The sequence below is a fragment of the Cervus canadensis genome, chromosome 2 (assembly GCF_019320065.1).
Source record: "Cervus canadensis isolate Bull #8, Minnesota chromosome 2, ASM1932006v1, whole genome shotgun sequence".
NCBI classification, from domain to species: domain Eukaryota; kingdom Metazoa; phylum Chordata; class Mammalia; order Artiodactyla; family Cervidae; genus Cervus; species Cervus canadensis.
The window spans coordinates 25,182,096-25,204,552 of NC_057387.1; the positions used below are offsets into that span (position 1 = coordinate 25,182,096).

The 22,457-nt window shown below is 43.0% G+C and overlaps 1 protein-coding gene across 2 annotated transcripts in view; it reads right to left on the bottom strand.

Moving 5' to 3' along the window:
- Nucleotides 1-13,893: 13,893 nt before the first annotated feature.
- TTF2 (transcription termination factor 2) overlaps nt 13,894-22,457 on the bottom strand; it is a 49,133-nt gene continuing 40,569 nt past the window's right edge. The window contains exons 20-23 of one of the 2 annotated variants that reach the window (XM_043459738.1): nt 21,977-22,127; nt 20,273-20,355; nt 18,607-18,681; nt 13,894-14,266 (exon numbers count right to left, since the gene is read on the bottom strand). In XM_043459738.1, coding sequence (XP_043315673.1) covers nt 14,122-14,266; nt 18,607-18,681; nt 20,273-20,355; nt 21,977-22,127 — 454 coding nt within the window. In that variant the 3' untranslated portion in view covers nt 13,894-14,121. Of the gene's footprint in view, nt 14,267-18,606; nt 18,782-20,272; nt 20,356-21,976; nt 22,128-22,457 lie in introns of those variants that run through there. The other variant, XM_043459743.1, reaches the window with a different exon arrangement.

Genomic DNA, 22,457 nt, shown 5'->3' on the forward strand with positions numbered 1-22,457 from the left:
GTGTCCGACTCTTTGCGACCCCATGAATCACAGCACGCCAGGCCTCCATGTCCATCACAAACTCCCAGAGTTTGCTCAAACTCATGTCCACTGAGTCGGTGATGCCATCCAGCCATCTCATCCTCTGTCATCCCCTTCTCCTCCCATCCCCAATCCCTCCCAGCATCAGGGTCTTTTCCAATGAGTCAACTCTTCACATGAGGTGGCCAAAGTATTGGAGTTTCAGCTTCAGCATCAGTCCTTCCAATGAACACCCAGGACTTATCTCCTTCAGGATGGACTGATTGGATCTCCTTGCAGTCCAAGCGACTCTCAAGAGTCTTCTCCAACGCCACAGTTCAAAAGCATCAATTCTTTGGCGCTCAGCTTTCTTCACAGTCCAACTCTCATATCCATACATGACTACTGGAAAAACCATAGCCTTGACCAGATGGACCTTTGTTGGCAAAGTAATGTCTCTGCTTTTTCATATGCTATCTAGGTTGGTCATAACTTTCCTTCCAAGGAGTAAGCGTCTTTTGATTTCATGGCTGCAATCACCATCTGCAGTGATTTTGGAGCCCAGAAAAATAAAGTCTGACACTGTTTCCACTGTTTCCCCCATCTATTTCCCATGAGGTGATGGGACCAGATGCCATGATCTTAGTTTTCTGAATGTTGAGCTTTAAGCCAACTTTTTCACTCTCCTCTTTCACTTTCATCAAGAGGCTTTTTAGTTCCTCTTCACTTTCTGCCATAAGGGTGGTGTCATCTGCATATCTGAGGTTATTGATATTTCTCCTGGCAATCTTGATTCCAGCCTGTGCTTTTTCCAGCCCAGCATTTCTCATGATGTACTCTGTATATAAGTTAAATAATCAGGGGTGACAATATACAGCCTTTTGTACTCCTTTTCCTATTTGGAACCAGTCTGTTGTTCCATGTCCAGTTCTAACTGTTGCTTCCTGACCTGCATATAGGTTTCTCAAGAGGTGGGTCAGGTGGTCTGGTATTCCCATCTCTTTCAGAATATTCCACAGTTTATTGTGATCCATACAGTCAAAGGCTTTGACATAGTCAATAAAGCAGAAATAGATGTTTCTCCAGAACTCTTGCTTTTTTGATGATCCAGCAGATGTTGGCAATTTGATCTCTGGTTCCTCTGCCTTTTCTAAAACCAGCTTGAACATCTGGAAGTTCACGGTTCACATATTGCTGAAGCCTGGCTTGGAGAATTTTGAGCATTGTTTTACTAGCGTGGGAGATAGTAGTTTGAGCATTCTTTGGGATTGGAATGAAAACTGACCTTTTCCAGTCCTGTGGTCTAGACCATTATTCCCCCTTTAAAAATGGCCAGCCTTGAAGCTCACATCTTTATACAACTCATGACCTGTACGTGGTTTGGCCATCAACAGAGCCCTGAGTCATTTCTCACTTATTCCTTGAAGATTTTAGCATCAAACTTGCTGCTACTCCAGTACTACCCCTCATCAGTCTTAGAATAATTCAATATCTATGTAGGCATAATGGTTGTAATTCCGTGACCAATTCTCTAACGTTCTTTATTCCCAAACTCAACATACAGTCATACCCTAGACCTTGATTCTACCTGCTCCCTCTGCATAATCTCAACTTCAAGCATCCTGCAACCATAACCTCCCATCTTTCCAGCTCACCCACCTGACTCTAATTCTTCTACCTTCCTAGAGTCCCCAGGATAGTGACCACCTTCCCACTGTTCCCTTCCTGCCTCATGTCCTTTCCTTCAGCCTTACTCAGCTTAAACTCTACAGAACATCACTGTATTCTTGCATGTAGTATCCTTCTGTCCCTTTTCCCTGGAAAAACTCCAGATTAGATCTCCATCTAACCCAACTGAATGATCCTGGAGAAAAAACAAAAATGTTATGATGACTAGTGTCACTTTAATTGAAGACCACTGATTTCAATGGACTTAGCATTGCCCAATAGTTTGACAACATCTCTCTAGTCTGTTTACTCTTCCACTCTCCTAGAAAATTATTTCATACCTCTCCTCAAACTGCAATTTGTACCCACTTCCCTTCTCCACTTATGACTTTGCTTATTACTTCACTAAGAAAACGAATTAAGAAGAGAATTTCCCAACCTTCCCACCATATCAACAAATCTACCCAAATCTACCCATACTATCAAAAGTAAATTTTATATGAGTTCTCATTCCATCTCTACAACCCAAGAACATTGCTCCAGTCATTTCTCCCTCTATTGGATTGCTCATTTCAGAAAATAAACATGCTACAATATTCCTCATCTTCTTTTTTGTTTCTTGGTCGAAACACTGGGCTTGTGGGATCTTAGTTCCCTGACCAGGGATTGAACCCGGGCCCTCAACAGTAAGAGTGCCAAGTCCTAACCACAGGAATGCCAGGGAATTCCCTCCCATCTTAAAAAACAAATTGCTCTTGATTTTTTTATTAGTCTGCTAAAATACCACACACTGGGGGGCTTAAACAACATAAATTATGTTCTCACAGTTCTGGAGACTGGAAGTCCAAGATCAAGGTGCCAGCAGGGTTGATTTCTCCTGAGGCCTCTCCTTGGCTTGCAGATGGTACCGTCTCTTGTGTCATCACGTGGCCTCTTCCTTGCACATGTACCCCTGGTGTCTCTCCCTCTTCTTATCAAGACGCCACTCCTACTAATTTACAGCTTACCCACATGATCTCACTTAACCTCAATTATCTCCTTAAAGGCCCTGTCTTCAAATATTATCACATTGGGGGTTAGGGCTTCAATCCATGAATTTGGGAAGAACATAATTCATTCAGTCCATAATGGTTTTCTTCATCACTCTCTGACAGCCACTCCATTGTTCCACTTCCCTTTAAAAAGACCTTAAAAAAGTGTGTAAACAGTTATCTCTACTTCCCCTCTTTGCATTCCCTCTCTTAGATCTAATCCAGTCTTTCATGCTCACCACACCACAGCTCCTGTCATGGTCACCAGTAATATCCATGCTATGGAATCCAGGGGTCAGTTCTTGATCTTTATCCTTCTGACCTATCCACAGCATCGGACAAAGCTGATCACTTACTCCTCCAAGAAAGATTTTCTTCACTTGGCTTATGCATATTGCTCTTCTTAATCACCTATCTCATTGACTTTCCTTCTCAGTCTCCTTTGCTAGTTTCTCCTCCTCTCTCCATTCGCTACACCTTTAAGAGCTCCAAGAATCAGCCCTTGCATTTTCATCTCCCCTCTACATCCCAGGTGATGTCATCCTCTCATGAGTTTAAGTACCTTTTATTTAATTTTTTAAAGTACCTTTTCTATACTGATGACTCCTGAGTTTATCTCCAGCTCCAAATCCCATTATGATTACTGTATAGCCAAGAGCCCACCTAACACCTCCACTTGGATGTACCACCTTATTTTTGAGATGTCCAAAACAGAACTCTCAATACCTAATTCTCACTGCCTGCCTGCCCACCAGCACCAAAGTGTTTCTCCTGCAGGCTTTTCTATCTCTTTAAAAGGAAAGTCCACGTCTGTTCTTACAGATGGTGGAGCCAATCACCTTGGAAACACCCGTGACTCCCCTCTCATGCACTACATCCAAACCACTGGCAAATCCTACCGGCTATCCCTTCAAAATACATTGGCAGAGCACTGCTGTCTGCCTCCACACAGGGCTAACCATCCTGACCTAAGATACCACAATTTCATATCTGGAGTTTTGCAACAACCTTCTGACTAATCTTTCTGCTTTTGCCCTTAATCCTCTACAGTCTATTCTCCACCCCACAGTCAGAGAGGTCCTTTAAAATACATCACATCATATCACTCTTCTGCTCAACACACTCCAAAGACCTCCTGTGCATGTATGCTTAGTCGCTTCAGCTGTGTCTGACTCTGCCACCCTACAGACTGTAGTTTGGGGCTTCCCAGCTGTCTCAAGTGGTAAAGAAACCACCTGCCAATGCAGGAAACACAAAAGATGTGGGTTCGATCCCTGGGTCAGGAAGATCCCCTGAGGGATGGCATGGTGACCAACTCCAGTATGCTTGCCTGGAAAATCCCATGGACATAGAAGCCTGGTGAGTTACAGTTCACTGGGTCATGACTGAAGCAACTTAGCATGCATGCATGCACAGACTAGCTTACCAGGCTCCTCTGTCCATGGGACTTTCGAGGCAAGATTACTGGAGTGAGTTGCCATGCCCTCCTACAGGGGATCTTCCCGACCCAGTGATGGAGCCCGCGTTACTTATATCTCCTGCATTGGCAGACGAGTTCTCTACCATTAGCACCGCCTGGAAAATCCTCCAAAGGCGTCCTATCTTAGAGCAGTTTCCATCACCCTATTCCAGCAAAACTGGCCTGTCTGGGGCCCTCAAACTCTTACAGCCTTTACAATCACTGTCCCTCCCTCTAGCATGCTCCTCTCACAGATACTTACATGACTCACTCCCTCACTTTGCTCAGGTTTTCGCTCCTGTTAAATATCATCTGATTTGAGAGGTCCTTCTCTACCCTGTGTAAAATAGCAACTCCCACTTCAACACTCCGTATCATCCTTACTCAGCTTCATCACCATCTAACATATATATTCTATTTCCTGTCTGTCCTCTTATCCTAGACTGTAAGGTCTGTGAAGGCAGGGATTTGACATTTATTAATCACTATACTGGGCTTCCCAGGTAGCACTAGTGGTAAATAACTCTTGCCAGTGCAGGAGACATGAGACATGTATTCAGTCCTGAGGTCGGGATGACCCCCTGGAGAAGGGCATGGCAACCCAGTCCAATATTCTTGCCTGGAGAATCGCATGGACGGAGGAGCCTGGCGGGCTACAGTCCATGGGGTTGCAAAGAGTTGGACATGACTGAAGCAACTTAGCAGGCATGCACAACTGTCGGGAGCTGCCAGGATGCGCCCAATCTGTGACAAGGTCATGGGATGAGAGAGAAACCTGCAAGGCAGTTCTTCCCCTCGGGGGTGTCCCGGGGACAAGGTCATGGGATGAGAGAGGAACCTGCAAGGCAGCTCTTCCCCTCAGGGTTGTCCCGGGGGCCCGGTATGTCCCTTTCCTCTTTCTGTCTTACTGTTGTTGGGCTTTCTATTAATTTTTGGAAATGTAATATATAGTAATAAGGCCTCCCTGGGAAAGTCCAAGCCTATTTAGAAATGCTCATGATTGCTCTGGCTCAGGAAACCAGAAACATCAAGTCAAAAAGGAAAAGGCATACCAGACCACCTGACCTGCCTGCCTCTTGAGAAACCTGTATGCAGGTCAGGAAGCAACAGTTAGAACTGGACATGGAACAGACTGGTTCCAAATAGGAAAAGGAGTACGTCAAGGCTGTATACTGTCATCCTGATTATTTAACTTATATACAGAGTACATCATGAGAAACGCTGGGCTGGAAGAAGCACAGGCTGGAATCAAGATTGCTGGGAGAAATATCAATAACCTCAGATATGCAGATGACACCACCCTTATGGTCGAAAGTGAAGAGGAACTAAAAAGCCTCTTAATGAAAGTGAAAGAGGAGAGTGAAAAAGTTGGCTTAAAGCTCAACATTCAGAAAACTAAGATCATGGCATCTGGTCCCATCACCTCATGGGAAATAGATGGGGAAACAGTGGAAACAGTGTCAGACTTTATTTTTGGGGGCTCCAAAATCACTGCAAATGGTGACTGCAGCCATGAAATTAAAAGATGCTTACTCCTTGGAAGGAAAGTTATGACCAACCTAGATAGCATATGAAAAAGCAGAAACATTACTTTGCCAACAAAGGTCCATCTGGGTCAAGGCTATGGTTTTTCCAGTGGTCATGTATGGATGTAAGAGTTGGACTGTGAAGAAAGCTGAGCGCCAAAGAATTGATGCTTTTGAACTGTGGCGTTGGAGAAGACTCTTGAGAGTCCCTTGGACTGCAAGGAGATCCAATCAGTCCATCCTGAAGGAGATAAGTCCTGGGTGTTCATTGGAAGGACTGATGATGAAGCTGAAACTCCAATACTTTGGCCACCTCATGCGAAGAGTTGACTCATTGGAAAAGACCCTGATGCTGGGAGGGATTGGGGGCAGGAGAAGGGGATGACAGAGGATGAGATGGCTGGATGGCATCACTGACTCAGTGGACATGAGTCTGAGTAAACTCTGGGAGTTTGTGATGGACAGGGAGGCCTGGCGTGCTGCGATTCATGGGGTCGCAAAGAATCGGATATGACTGAGTGACTGAACTGAACTGAACTGATAGTTTGGCTGCTTGCTTAAAAGATTATAATGTTCTAGAATAGAATAGAGACATTTAGATTTAGAAGTAGATGTACTGCTTCAGTTTACTTGCTCCTTGGTTGACAGGGTTTTCATTATTGCTATTTCCTTGCTGCTATTTGTCCATTGTTTCCCTTCCTTTAAACAACATGGAATATTATGGGTATTTTTGTAGCGTTAGGAAATGTGGTCCATAGGATTTCAATAGAAGATTTATATTAACCAGCTTCACTGCCATCACCTCACTGTTAATAGAGGTGTTTTGCTGCTCTAGAGGTGCTTTGCTGCTTCATAGTTAATCATTGCAGACTGAGGTTTTGTGGTTTCAGGTAAAGAAAATTATCAAGGTTTTCACATGGTACTATTCTCAGAAATGTTAACCATGTTTTTGTAGCCCTTCCCATGTATTGTTTTATTGTCCAAAGAATTCATACTATACCTGAAATTTGTGGAATATTGTTTTTGTTAGAATGAAAATGTTAGGCCATTGAGGCAAGAAGACTAATGTATGGGACATTCAAGAAAAAAAACCCTGTAATGGGAAATGTTCCAGATGAATGCTTAGGGGAAAAATATGGGGAAGAAAAATATTGACAGAAGCACGAAACCAATATCTGATGTAACATGTGGTGACTTAAGGGGGAGGTAATGTTCATTCTATAAAAACTGAGCTGTCCTAAAAATAGAGCTTTTTCTTCCATGCAACCTTCTGTGTGTGTCTGTCTCCTTCCTCGCCGACGCCACTCATCCACTGGGTACTCCTGGACCCGCTGGGGCTGGACTCCAGCACACAACCACTATACTATCCCCGTGTAAGACAGTTTCTGGAACATTTTAACAGGAGAGGCTTAATCAATATTTTGTTGAATGAATAAAGATCTAACTGGTAGAATTTTTAGTTTGGATCTCCTTGGTTTCTACAAGCCAGACTACTCTTCCCCCGAACTGATATTTTTTCCTTCAACCAGATACCACTTGGGAAAAAAATCTCAGCCTTCTCTCAAACCTGTTGGATAAGTTCTATGCACCTTAGGGACCAGTCTTGAATTTTCCAATTACCTCAGACACCTAGGGAATTACTTGCCATGAAGAAGCCTGTTGTATTACATCATTTTCCCCCATGTGTCTTTCTTTTATGGCTGCACTAGGTCTTCTGCGGCACGTGGAGGCTTTTCTCTAGGTGTGGGGTGGGGACTTCTCTAGTTGTGGAGCATGGGCTCTAGATTGTGGGGCCTCAGTAGTTGCAGTGCACAGGCTTAGCTGCCCCGTCACATGTGGGATCTCAGTTCCCTGACCAGGATTCAAACCCATGTCCCCCGCATTAAAAGGCTGATTCTTAACCATGGGACTGCCAGGGAAGTCCCCACCATGTGTCTTTTTTTTTTTTTTTCCTCACTATATGTCTTTTAATGAACAGATTTCAGAACTAAGAATAAAAAATCTTATCATTTATTTCAGTTGGAAAAAGATTTTGGTCATTGGATAACTGTACTGTAGATGAAGTGTTATTACGACAGAAAATTAAGGCATCTAGGTCTGGCAAATGCCCTACCTAGCTTTTAAGCAGTATCAATTGTAACAGACTATTTTGGGGGGCTCCAAAATCACTGCAGATGGTGACTGCAGCCATGAAATTAGAAGACGCTTACTCCTTGGAAGAAAAGTTATGACCAACCTAGACAACATATTAAAAAGCAGAGACATTACGTTGCCAACAAAGGTGCATCTAGTCAAGGTTGTGGTTTTTCCAGTGGTCGTGTACAAATGTGACAGCTGGACTATAAAGAAAGCTGAGTGCCAAAGAATTGATGTTTTTGAACTGTGGTGTTGGAGAAGACTCTTGAGAGTCCCTTGGACTGCAAGGAGATCCAACCAGTCCATCCTAAAGGAGATCAGTCCTGGGTGTTCATTGGAAGGACTGATGCTGAAGCTGAAACTCCAATACTTTGGCCACCTGATGTGAAGAGCTTTCCCAGCATCAGGGAAAGATTGGAGGCGGGAGGAGAAGGGAACGACAGAGGATGAGATGGTTGGATGGCATCACCAACTCAATGGGCATGAGTCTGGGTAAACTCCGGGAGTTGGTGATGGACAGGGAGGCCTGGCCTGCTGCAGTCCATGGGGTCACAAAGAGTCGGATATGACTGATCGACTAAACTGAACTGAACTGAATGGTAACAGTTCCATTACAAATATTTACAAAGTCTGTGCAGGTGATGGAGGGGAGGGAGAGGCTGTTATTTAGTTTGTGCTACAGTGGAGTCTAAATCCAGCTGAAAGACTTGGCAAAGTAAGACTGGGCAGCAAAGCCCAAGATTCCAAGGTGAGGACACAAAGAAGTTTCAGGATTTAAGAACTGTCCCCAGTGTAACCAAGTGCTTCAGAAAACACCTCTGAGTTGAGAGCACTGAAGCATCAAGGTACAGCATTATGATGTAAGCTGTATCTCTGGTGTTACAGGTAGGAAAAAAAGAGCCACAAATTACAGCCTCTGTCCTCTGGGATGGTGTAACAGGATAAACATCTGGGTTGTCGTGGATAACATACGTACACACAAACCTGCCAGTCTACCCATTCTCTAATCTCTAAAATGCAGTGGTCACTCAGCTTTACTCCACATGAGGTATACCTGTGAGTTAGGTTTGTCTCAATTAAGAGGTGGCTGGGTGAAGTGAATGCTAATTAAAAGTATAATATAGGAAGAGGCGTTTCACTCTTTTTGCCTTATTAGCTTCTCTCTGTGTGTGTGCTGAGTCACTTCAGTTGTGTCCGACTCTTTGTGACCCTGTGGACTGTAGCCTGCCAGGCTCCTCTGTCCATGGGATTCTCCAGGCAAGAATACTGGAGTGGGTTGCCATGCCCTCCTCCAGGGGATCTTCTCGACCCAGGGATCAAACCCGCATCTCTTGCATCTCCTACATTGGCAGCCAGATTCTTTACCACTAGTACCACCTGAGAACGCCCTTATTAACTTCTATATGATTTCAATTCCTTCACCACTTCCTCAAAGAAGTCCTCCTTAACTAGCTTCAATCCCTGCTCTAAGTCCTCCCAGATATGTGGACCTCCGGACGGTAGCACTCATTGCCACGGCCACTTCACAGTCCTACATGATCTGATCAATGCCCATCTCCCCTAATAAGGCTGGAAGCCTCAGGAGGACAGGTTGTTTTCAGGTTTGCTCAACCTTATAAAGGATTCCCTGGTAGCTCAGCTGGTAAAGAACCTGCCTGCAATGCAGGAGACCCCAGTTCAATTCTTGATCCAGGAAGATACCCTGGAGAAAGGATGGGCTACCCACTTTAGTATTCTTGGGCTTCCCTTGTGGTTTAGCTGGTAGAATCCGCCTGCAATGCAGGAGACCTGGGTTTGATCCCTGGGTTGGGAAGATCCCCTGGAGAACAACAGCTACCCACTCCAGTATTCTGGCTGGAGAATTCCACGGACTGTATAGTCCATGGGGTCACAAAGAGTTGGACACGACTGAGCAACTTTCACTTAGTGCTCAGAAGTGCCTGGCACATTTAATATGTTTTAAAATTAATGTATGAATAATCAAGCACTTCCCCAGTGGTTCAGTGGTAAAGAATCCACCTGCAATGCAGGAGACACAGGAAATGTGCATTCAATCCCTGGGTCAGGAAGATTTCCTAGAGGAGGGTATGGCAACCCACACTAGTATTCTTGCCTGGAGAATCCCATGGACAGAGGAGCCTGGCAGGCTACAGTCCATAGGGTCTCAAAGAGTAGGACACAATCTTACAGACTGAAACCACCCCTTACAGACTGAAAGAACTGAGGTGCCTGGGGAATCTGCACCCAGCTAAACACCAGACAGTCAGCAAACGTTCTTACCAGCCTGGGAGCCAGGGCTTCTCAGGTGACATTCCCTTTAACCTGGTGTGTGGAACATACACCCAAACTCTCAGAGGGTAATCTTACATCTTCTATTTCCTGATTTTAGCAGGGACCTCACTACAGCTGCTGAAGTTCTAAAAACAATCCCACCACAGTCACAGAAACCAAAGTGTAGAGAAGGGAATGGTTTCTTCAAGGCTACACCCTCAGCTAAGGCGAACCTGGAAGTAAAGTCAGAACTCTTCCCTCCAGGCCATCTGTCTCCACCTTTGCAGCCTTTAGACTATGTCCTTAGAGGGAGCCTTTACTTAAAAAGGCCCCAGTGCCTCAGTTCATACTGTGACTGGCCTAACACAGGGCGTTGTCATGTAATCCTAATGCAAAAGAGGGCAACAATTCTATCAAAGAAGAAATACAACTCTTTTCAGCAGAAATTTGCAGAGTAAGTGTTTTGAAAATGACTGCCAACAGGAAGAAGGAAATCTGAATAGTTCCCCAAAGAGAAATTCTCAAACAGTTTGTATTAGTTAGGATACGAACTGCTATATAAACAATCACCAAATAAATCTCATAGCTAAAAAAAAAAATTATTTCTTGATTATGTCATAGTCTGATGTGGGTGAGCTGGGATGAGAAGGGAGGCACTGGAAGGCTTTGTTCTGCTGTCATTCAGGACCTGAGGCTTACCAGTCTACCAAATGGTCCACGGCCAACAGCAGATTAAAAATCTCTGGTCTAGTGGCTCCACAGTTCTCTAGGGCCCTGTAGTTGTCCATCAGTTCCTCTGTATTCAGCGGGCCAAGAAGAAAAGAAACAGCACAAAGAATCGTATGCAAAGTTTTAGAAGGGCAGATAAGAAATGACTCACACATCACTTCTCTCCACATTCCACTTGTTATAGCCACACTCTCCGGAAAACAAACTCACTCAGAAGGATAATGCAGATAGTGGAGTGCAGTTTATTACACCGGCGGGCCCAAGGCAGAGTCTCCTCTTAGCCAAGGACCCCGACCAGCATTTGTGAAAATCTTTTATACCCCATGTGTATGTGTCTAAACCCACCACCCCAATTTCCTTGAGACTTACATAAACATCGGAAGGGTAAATACAACTACAATAACCCCATCATTCATGTGTTATGTGTTCAAACAGTTAATAATCAATAAGCCCGCAGTTACATTCCAAACAGTTAATAATCAATAAGCCCGTGGTCATGTTCCAACCAGTTAATAATCGATAAGCCTGTGATTACATCCATCCAGATAGATACGGAAAAAAATTTATGACCTGTCTGGAGGCAGGGGTGATTACGGTATGTTTCCTCTTAGGCAATGAGTAACCTGGATGTGATCTTCAAGATTCCCCTGCCCACAGGGGGTCTTATCCTTCTATTGTCATTCCCATAGGCGCTAAGCACAGAGTTCAGAGTCCACTGGAGAGGTGGCTGTGCACGACCAGAACGGACAGGCCTGAGACGGAGTCCAGGCCCTATGAATTCCTTCTTCACACTGACTTAGAACTGAGTAATATGACCCATGTAACTGCAGTGAAGAATAGGAAATGTAGTCCCTGGTAGTCGGGAGGAAAAGGGACATGGGGATTAGTGGACACAAAGCATTATCTCTGCTACACGTCAAACACATATTTAGTGGATTATGCCAATGATAATAAAAATACTATATGATTCAGTAATACTGAATATAACAATGAGACTAAGTGCTTCTATACTGCAAATGTGTAAAACTACAATGACACAAATACTACAAGGTAACAATACAAAATGATATGATAACATAAATGATATGATACCAAATTCTAAATGATACAATAATAAGGAAGGGAATAGGTTTATTACTTTTTTTGTTTTATTAAATACTACCCAACCACGTATTAGGTAGGAGCCCACTTCTGCTCAGCCTAAACAGAGATGGTTACTATAAAACTCTTAGAGGAAAATACAGGCAGAACACTCTTTTGACAAAAGCACCAGGATCTTTTTTGACCCACCTGCTAGAGTAATGAAAACAGAAACAAAAATCAACAATTGGGATCTAATTAAATTTAAAAGCTTTTGCACAGCAAAGGAAACCATAAACAAGATGAAAAGACAACCCCCAGAATGGCAGAAAAATATTTGCAAACAAAGCAACGGACCAAGGATTAATCTCCAATATACACAGCTCATGCAGCTCAACATCAAAAAAAAAAAAAGACAAACAACCTAATCAAAAAATGGGTGGAAGACCTAAATAGATATTTCTCCAAAGAAGATAGAGATGGCCAACAACACAAAAAAAGAAGCTCAACATTGCTCATTATAAGAGAAAGGCAAATCAAAACTACAATGAGGTATCATCTCATACCTGTCAGAATGGCCATCATTAAAAAATCTACAAACAATAAATGCTGGAGTGGGTGTGGAGAAAAGGGGACCCTCTTGCACTGTTGCTGGGAATGTAAACTGAGACAGCCACTAAGGAGAACAGTATGGGGGTACCTTAAAAAACTAAAGACAGAACTACTGTATGACCCAGCAATCCCATTTTCCACATACCCAGGGAAAACCATAATTCAAAAAGATACATGCACACCAGTGTTCACTGCTTCCATGTCCTGGCTATTGACAATAGCATAGCCAAGACAGGGAAGCAACCTAAACGTCCATCAATAGAGGAATGGATAAAAATGATGTGGTGCATGTATACAATGGCATATTAGCCATAAAAAGGAACAAAACGGAATCATCTTGAGAGGGTAACAGGCAGGAAGGCCAGGGGTCTCCAAAGGGAGGAAATAAGCTGTAAGCACCAGACATTTTTATCTCTCTTAAGCGGCAGGAGGAAACAAACTAGCGATATTTTTTTCCCTTCTCTATACAAATTTAAAAGGTTTCTCTTAAAATACTGTGTTGCCATGACACCTGGTTTCACCTGAAGCTAACTATTCTCAAACCTTGAGTTAACCAATACATTTTTCTTATGGAAATGTTTGTCTTAAGCTATGTTAATGTGCTATGCATTTACCCCAGACTCTGTCTTCAAGTCGGTTCAGCCAAACTGTTAAGAACCTACTTGACAAACCAGTAAGTTATACTCAGATATTGTTCCCCTAATCTATGTAAACGAAACTATTTGTATGGTAATCTGCCCTTCTACAAGATTGAAGTCAATCGTTTTATGGCCTGGGATGAATCATCTGGTGCCAAGATTATCACAAAATGCAACTTATGGATGAGGGGCCTGGTGCCATTCTGAGTTTTAAGACATTCCTTTCTTTTCATTAACAGACTGCTAGTGACTATATAACATCCAGCTGAAGACTGGGGGCGGGCGGGGGGGGGGTTACTCTTTCTGCCCCCTTCTGATGCCTATGTCAGAAGTGTTCTCTATCTCCTTTATACTTTAATAAAACTTTATTACACAAAAGCTCTGAGCAACCCAGCCTCGTCTCTGGCCCCGGATTGAGTTCGTCTCCTCCGGAGGCCCAGAATCCCAGCGTCTTATCGTTCAGCAACAACCTTTCAATCTGTAGAGATGTGGATGGCTAGAGACTGTCAAACAAAGTAAGTCAAAACGAGAAAAACAAATACTGTATATTAATGCATATATGTGGAATCTAGAAAAATGGTCTAGAAGAGATGGTTATAGGAGCAGCCTTGTGGGCAGGAATTGAAGAGATGGGAGGGAGCCTGTTAGAAAAGGCAGCAACACTGGGTCCCCACCAGCTGAGAAGAAAAAGGTGCAGAGGGCTTTCTGAGTTTTTACTGAGGCATAGGTCCAACTCTCCCAGGGCTGTTTATCTGAAGCACTTTATTGGTTTTATTTAATATGCTGATTGGTTAACATGACTGGTTACCTAGCTGGTTAACGTGATAATTCATCCTCGCTTGGAGAAGGGCATCAGGCTTGAAGGTGAAACTGAAAGCCAAGGAGAGCTCAAAGGACCAGGGTTAAGTCGTTCCCTCCAGATCCTAGTACAAACCAACAGTGGCTCTATTCTGAGCCCGAAAAACAGGAAGTTAGATGCCAAAAAGAACTTTGAGGTCAGCCAAGGAGAGCTTGGTGACAAATTCTCCAGATCCTGATAGAATCTGTTTGGCTAAATCTTTCTTTTTTTCTTGGAGTTGCAAGATCTTCTCTTCCACTGTTCCCTCACAAACAAATCTGAAAAACAGACAAGCAAACAATCAAAACCCCAAAGCAGCATATCTAAAGAAATAGTCAAGCTTCTATGTATGCTTGTTTTTTTTTTTGTTGTTATTGACACTTGGTAACAATATTTTTTAATATCATTTTACCTACACAGTACTTTACTGTTTAACAGAATACTGAAAATATAGTCCAACATCCCAGTTTTAAGTGCAATAATCAGAACCACCATTGTATTTCGGAAGTGAGAGTGAAAGTGAAAAGTTACTCAGTCGGGTCTGACTCCTTGCAACCCCATGGACTGCAGCCCACCAGGCTCCTACATCCATGGAATTTTCTAAGCAAGAGTACTGGAGCGGGTTGCCATTTCCTTCTCCATCTATGTATGCTTAGTTTTTAAAGGAGATTTCTTCCTTTATTTTTCCTTAGGTTTGATTAATAACTCTAAGTTTAGGAAACCTAAATAACTTAGACTAAATATATACATCCGTTTAAAGTGATCTGAACTCAGACTGACTTATTATTTCTTTTCAAAGCTGAGATAACTGACAAACGCCAGAATCACAAGAGATACGTGCCTAGTCACTCAGTCATGTCTGATTTTCCGACGCCATGAACTGCAGCCTGACAGGCTCCTCTATCCTTGAGGATTCTCCAGGCAAGAATACTGGAGTGGGTTGCCATGCCCTCCTCAAGAGGATCTTGCCAACCCAGGGATCGAACCCAGGTCTCCCGCATTGCAGGTGGATTCTTTACCAACTGAGCCACTAGGGAATATGCCGACCCCAAAAAATAAAAATTGTAGAGGTCCAGCTTTCACACAAAAAGCCCCATCTTGGGAAGGTCAGAAGGTCTAAAGCTATCAGGCTTCTGCTAAGAATATGTGTACTGTGTACAGAGTGTCTTATTTCATGGCTAATTCACACTGAAAACAGTTTTGACCAGTTGAGGAAATGCCACTGTCAGTCCTTTCGTCACTCATTGAGCAAGTACTGGTGGAGACTCACCACATGCCATGCACTATGCTAGGTATAGGAACATAGAGACGAACATGCTCGTGCAGTCAAAGAGAACACAAGACAGAGACATGAAAATAAACAGCAAGAATAACGATATGACCTGGAAACTGCTCTAATGGAAATACGTCCACTGTACAAGACGAGTGAAAGGAAATCTGTCTGGGGTATTCAGGGACGACCCCATTGACAAGTTAATTCTTAATGTGACTTGTAGGATGAGCAAGGGTTTGCCAGATGGAACAGTGGGGAGGGCATCCCAGGGAATGGGAACATGTATAAAGCCGTGGCTAACATGTGCAGCAACATGAATGGATCTAGAGATTATTGTACTAAACCAGGAAGAGACAAATACACCACATGATATCACTTATATGTGGAGCCTAGACTACAACAGAAATGAACATATCTATGAAACAGAAACAGACTCACAGGTATAGAGAACAGACTTGTGGCTGCCAAGGAGGCTGGGGGTGGAGGAGGGATGGCTTGGGAGTCTGGGTTAGCAGAGGCAAACTATTATATGATGGACAAACAGCAAAGTCCTACTGTATAGCATATTCAGTGTCCTGTGATAAACCATAAGGGAAAATATGAAATAGAATATATATATGTGTAACTGCCACTTTTGCTATACAGCAGAAATTAACAAACACTGTAAATCAACTGTACGTCAATAAAATTAAAAATAACAACAAAGAAAACACAGAATGAATGAAATAGAGAAATTGTCCAACTCTTTGCGATGCCATGGACTGTAGCCCGCCAGGCTTCCCTGTCCATGGAATCCTCCAGGCAAGAATACTGGAGTGGGTTGCCGTTACCTTCTTCAGGGGATCTTCCCAACCCAGGGATCAAACCCAGGTCTCCTGCATTGCAGGAGAGTTCTTTACCACTAAGTCACCTGGGAAGCCTAATAGGTATTTGTTTTTTTGAGTTGAATGAGATAAACGCATGAGTAAATGAAAAATGGATGCAGATGTGGACACCTGGATTCATATATTTTGTGGGGATTTGGATATCTGGGCCTGAAGGTTAGGAGACCTTGGAATTGACGGTGTAGATTTTGGACTTGCTGGAGTAGATAGGATTATCGAGAGAGGTGCATACAAAGTAAGCTGAGAAGAGAGCTAAAGACAGAACAGCTGACATAATCGCTGTACTTGGCACATTTTGGAATTCATTGGTGGCCCTTAGCAAGAGCAGCTTCAGTGACGTGACAGGGGTGAAAGCCAGTTCACACGGTTGAGGAATGAATGGGAAATAAGTAAAGATAGACAATGATTTCTACATGTTCAAGAAACTTGGTCATGAAGATGAAGGAAAGCGGCCCATAACTGGGCTGGATTGCACTGTTAAGTGTCGGGAGCCGCTGGGATGCGCCCAATCCTCGACAAGGTCATGGGACGACAGAGGAACCTGCAAGGCCGTTCTTTCCCTCGGGGTTGTCCTGGGGACAAGGTCACCGGACGAGAAAGAACTTGCAAGGCAGCTCTTCCCCTCGGGGGTGTCCTGGGGGCCCGATATGTCCCTTTCCTCTTTCTGTCTTACTGTTGTTGAGCTTTCTATTAATTTTTGGAAATGTAATATATAGTAATAAGGCCTCCCTGGAAAAGTCCAAGCCTATTTAGAAATGCTTATGATTACTCTGGCTCAGGACACGACCATAAACATCAAGTCAAAAAGGAAAAGGCCACAGGCATAGTTTGGCTGCTTGCTTAAAAGATTATAATGTTCTAGAATAGAATAGAGTAGAGACATTTAGATTTAGAAGTAGATGTACTGCTTCAGTTTACTTGCTCCTTGGTTGACAGGGTTTTCATTATTGCTATTTCCTTGCTGCTATTTGTCCATTGTTTCCCTTCCTTTAAACAACATGGAATATTATGGGTATTTTTGTAGCGTTAGGAAATGTGGTCCATAGGATTTCAATAGAAGATTTCTATTAACCAGCTTCACTGCCATCACCTCACTGTTAATAGAGGTGTTTTGCTGCTTTAGAGGTGCTTTGCTGCTTCATAGTTAATCATTGCAGACTGAGGTTTTGTGGTTTCAGGTAAAGAAAATTATCAAGGTTTTCACATGGTACTATTCTCAGAAATGTTAACCATGTTTTTGTAGCCCTTCCCATGTATTGTTTTATTGTCCAAAGAATTCATACTATACCTGAAATTTGTGGAATATTGTTTTTGTTAGAATGAAAATGTTAGGCCATTGAGGCAAGAAGACTAATGTATGGGACATTCAAGAAAAAAAACCCTGTAATGGGAAATGTTCCAGATGAATGCACAGGGGAAAAACATGGGGAAGGAAAATATTGACAGAAGCATGAAACCAACATCTGATGTAATATGCGGTGACTTAAGGGGGAGGTAATGTTCATTCTATAAAAACTGAGCTGTCCTAAAAATAAAAAAGCTTTTTCTTCCACGCAACCTTCTGTGTGTGTCTGTCTCCTTCCTCGCCGACGCCACTCATCCCTTGGGTACTCCTAGACCCGCTGGGGCTGGACTCCAGCAGTTAAGGCAGGTTCTATTATTGTTTTTAAAAAGAGGAGTGTCTCACATAAAGGGACATTCTACAAAATAACTGCCCCATGCACTTTAAAAATGTCACTGTCATAAAACACAAAGAAAGACTGAAGTGTTGTTCCAGATTAAAGGGGATAAGAGAGTCAGGAGAATTGAATGCTATGCAGGACCTTTTGCTGGGAAGGACATCACTGGAACAAGTGGCAAAATTGAATAAGGTCCATAGATCAGATAATAGTATTGTATCATTGTTAACATCCTGGTTTTGATAACTTTATTGTGATTATGTAAGAGATGTCATTTTTAGAAAGTGCCTATTTTAGTATTTAGAGGTAAAGGAACATCATGTCTGCAACTTACTGTCAAATGGTCCAGAAAAAAGCTCACACACATACACACACACACAAATGTCACAGCAGTCAGGAATTTTTTGGTATTATTCTTAAAATCGAGAACTCTGGGGTATTTTTGTAAGAATTCTTACATTCTTTTCTATGTCTGGAGTTATGTCAAAATAAAAGTGAAAGAGAGAAAGAGAAAGAGAGAGAGAGAGAGGAGGGTCCTTTCATGGGCAGCCTTGACTGAGATAAGGCTCATCACTGTACTTGTTTTCTTCTGCAGGGACCAGCTCCAAGGTTACCCCCAAATTGCTTGTGTTCCCTTCCTGACCATGAGTGCCAAGAAGGATGAGCCCCACAAACACCATCAGTACAGTGACCACCAAATACTTTACATTCTGTTAAAATACTACCCAAGAAAGATTTTCACGGGAGCAGGTCTTGACTCCAGGAGACCTTTATATACTTACTTGTGTATGACGACATCTTTCTGCTGCCCTACTCGGTAGATTCGGTCACAAGCTTGATCTTCGAGCGATGGGTTCCTGTGAGAAGACAGGTTGGGCTCAGGGGCACTGACATCCTCGACAAGGGGCGGGCAGATCCCATGGCCAAATCCAGCCTGCGGTCTGTCTCTGTGTGGCTCTTGAGTTTGAAACAGTTGTTACATTTTTAAAGATTTGTTAAAAAAAAAAAAAAAAACCAAACCAAAAATCCACAAAGAAAGAATAAGTGACCTATGTATCTGCAAAGCCTGAAATATTTATAGAAAAAGTTGGCAGGTCTCTGTTCTAGTCTATGTGGGGCTTGGAGACTCCCAGATGTCTTCCTGCCCTCTCATGAGAAACTGGGCTCAGATTTGCCTCCAATAGGAACTCTTAGCACCACCATCAGTTGAACCTATAGGTAACAGCGGTTAAAGTGATGCTCAGATCCAATCACTAACTAGCTGGATGACTCTAGGCAAGTTATCTAACCATAGCCTAAAAGGCTTGGGAATGGGAGGACTGGCAAATGATCATTAATGCCTTTATCTTAAGATTTTTTTTTAATGTGGACCAGTTTTAAAGTCTATAATGAACTTACTACAATACTGTCTGCCTTATGTTTTGGTTTTTCAGCCGTAAGGCTTATGGGATCTTAGCTCCCCAACCAGGATTGAACCCACACCCCCTGCAATGGAAGACAAAGTCTTTTTAACTACTGGACCATGAGGAAAGTCCCCTCTAATACCGTTTTCAACTTTTAACTTTCTATGACTCAAATAAGGAGACTGAATTTGTTTCCTTCTTTCTAGATTCTCCTTTTCAACTCCAAACTAGTTTCTCTTCTTACCTCTTTAAAATCTTGAATAACATTTCTCCAATTCAGAAGCCAGCATGATTCCAATTCTGCTTTCCTCATGTATGGGGGTGGGAGGGGTCCCAAAGTAAGACCTAACCACATTCTCCAGGAAGATAACAACAGGTGGGCCTGTCTATGCCCATCTGGGCTGCCTGGAGAACAAACGACAATCCCTGGCAACGGTGCCTGGTGTGGCAATCCCTAACTGGCATCACTGAAAAATCAAAACTGGGACAGATTATGATACTTTTTCCTAGCAACGCATGAATCATTTGCTTCGTATCTAGGAAGGATGCTGCTATACTCCTGGTGTTGACACTATGAGCAGTGAGTCCAAGGCTGTGCCTTAAGTGTGTATCTAACATAATTAGAAAATTTCTTTCCCTTTCCCTTTAGGAGTAATGGTTTTCCTTCTTTGCCAATGTTGAGATTTCCTTGGACGTCAATAAGTATGTCTGAAATACGGTGTTTTGAAGAGATAAAACTCTTTGCTGAGTGAAGTAGCTCTTAGCCATGAGAAAAAGCCTTATTCCCAGTTTCCATGGAAACAGACATTAGGTTAACAATAAAGTGAACAGACTATTTTATATAGTCATTTGAATCCTTCCTTGCTCAGGAATACAGGGCCATCAACTCAGCCTACACCACTTTGATCTGTATCTATACACATGTATGCACAGAGGCAGCTCCACAATACGAAAGGAACACACTCCTTATAAGAAGTCAGGTTTTACTGCCCCTCTGGTCTCCCTGCAATGCAGGGACAACTCAAGAAAAATCCATAATTGTTACCAGTGCATGTCCAGAAGAAAAAGATGGTTTCCTCCAGTCAGGTTTAGACCGACACCTCCAGCCAAGAGAGAAATTAGCATAACCTTCAAAAGGAAGCACACCGTTCACTTTACACAGATTCGGTCTCATAAACCATCTTTCCTCCTGTCACAGGTTCAATACCAAGATCAATACAAATAAGCAACATGTTCTTATCAAATTTCCTTCTGCAGTCATAAAGGCATTGTTTCGAAACTTTGAGATGCTATTTCCCCTGCCTCACCTTGGAGAAGATTCTCATTTAACCTTTTTTGGGTGAGTCAATCTCAAGACATTAATTGTGTGCCTGCCAAATATATGAATACTACCATTTAGAGTACTGGGGCTGGTCAGTTCAATACACTTTCCATCAACCAGATACTGTCTATTCCACCAGTCCCCCACCACTGCCATGACTCTCCTGCCTGTCACTCAACTGTTGTTTGGTTGCTCAGTTATGTCTGACACTTTGTGACCCCCGTGGACTGTAGCCCACCAGGCTCCTCTGTCCATGGGATGTCCCAGGCAAGAACACTGGAGTGGGTAGCCATTCCCTTCTCCAAGGGATCTTTCCAACCCAGGGATCGACCCCAACTCTCCCCCTTGGCAGGCAGACTCTTTACCACTGAGCCACGAGCAAAGCCCTAAATTCCCATCATCCATAATTAGATGTCTCTGAGAGGACAGTGAAAAACTGGCTTAAAACTCAACATTCAGAAAACTAAGATCATGGCATCTGGTCCCATCACTTCACAGGAAATAGATGGAAACAGTGAGAGACTTTATTTTGGGGGGCTCCAAAATCACTGCTGATGGTGACTGCAGCCATGAAATTAAAAGACGCTTGTTCCTTGGAAGAAAAGCTATGACCAACCTAGACAGCAGATTAAAAAGCAGAGACGTTACTTTGCCAACAAAGGTCCGTCTAGTCAAAGCTATGGTTTTTCCAGCAGTCATGTATAGATATGAGAGTTGGACTATAAAGAAAACTGAGCACCAAAGAATTGATACTTTTGAACTGTGGTGTTAAGAGAAGACTCTTGAGAGTCCCTTGGACTGCAAGGAGATCCAACCAGCCCATCCTAAAGGAAACCAGTCCTGAATATTCATTGGAAGGACTGATGCTGAAGCTGAAACTTCAATACTTTGGCCACCTGACGCGAAGAACTGACTCATTTGAAAAGACTCTGATGCTGGGAAAGATTGAAGGCGGGAGGAAAGGGGACGACAGAGGATGAGATGGTTGGATGGCATCACCACTCAATGGACAAGAGTTTGGGTAAACTCCAGGAGTTGGTGATGGACAGGGAGGCCTGGCGTGCTACAGTCTGTGGGGTCGCAGAGTCGGACATGACTGAGCGACTGAACTGAACTGACTATTCTCCCACTTCCCTCCATCTTTCCTCATATCAAGATCCCACCCACCCATCCTTCCAGGCTTGCCTTTTCCACAAAGAGTTTCTTGATCCTAACCAGTTCTGTCCTTACTCTTTTTAACCTTTATATTTTATTCTCTTAGAGTATTTTCACACTTTGATACATACCCCTGATAAATGTCAAAGGAATCAAAAATATCTGGAGGGATCAAAGCTATGAATATTTTTCAATTGAGCTATGTTAAAATTGTCTGTGTAATCGGGAACAATCTGCTGTTAATTACAGAACTCAGCTGTGATCAGCTCGTACCTGAGGGCCCCTGGGGCTGTTAAATGCCTCTACCAAGTCCATTCTCTGTTTGGGGTTGACAGAGCCATCGATGGTGGCATAAGTAAATCCACATCTCTTAAGATGCAAGGCTATAACCTTCAGCATGCTGGTCCACTGAGAGACAATGACACTGGAAGAAAGGAGAAAACAGAAATAAACTCATGAAATAAACTCATCTGCAGGGCTTTAACACCTGCTATCCATATGATTCAGTTATCAAATGTGGAAGAAGGAAAGCCTTCTGATACCTAAGGGTACACACTTAGGTGACATAAGATTATAATGCTTCCAGTTATTTCTATATCCAGTCTGCTACTTATCTTGTGCAAAATGAAGTCAGAACAAAGTGGTGGTGAAACTAAAGTGACGGCTGCAGCCTCCAATTATCTGGGGACCTAATTCTCATCTAAAGGTCTGTCCTCCTGCAAAAAAGGAGGACAGGCCCTTCCCCTTGCCAGTC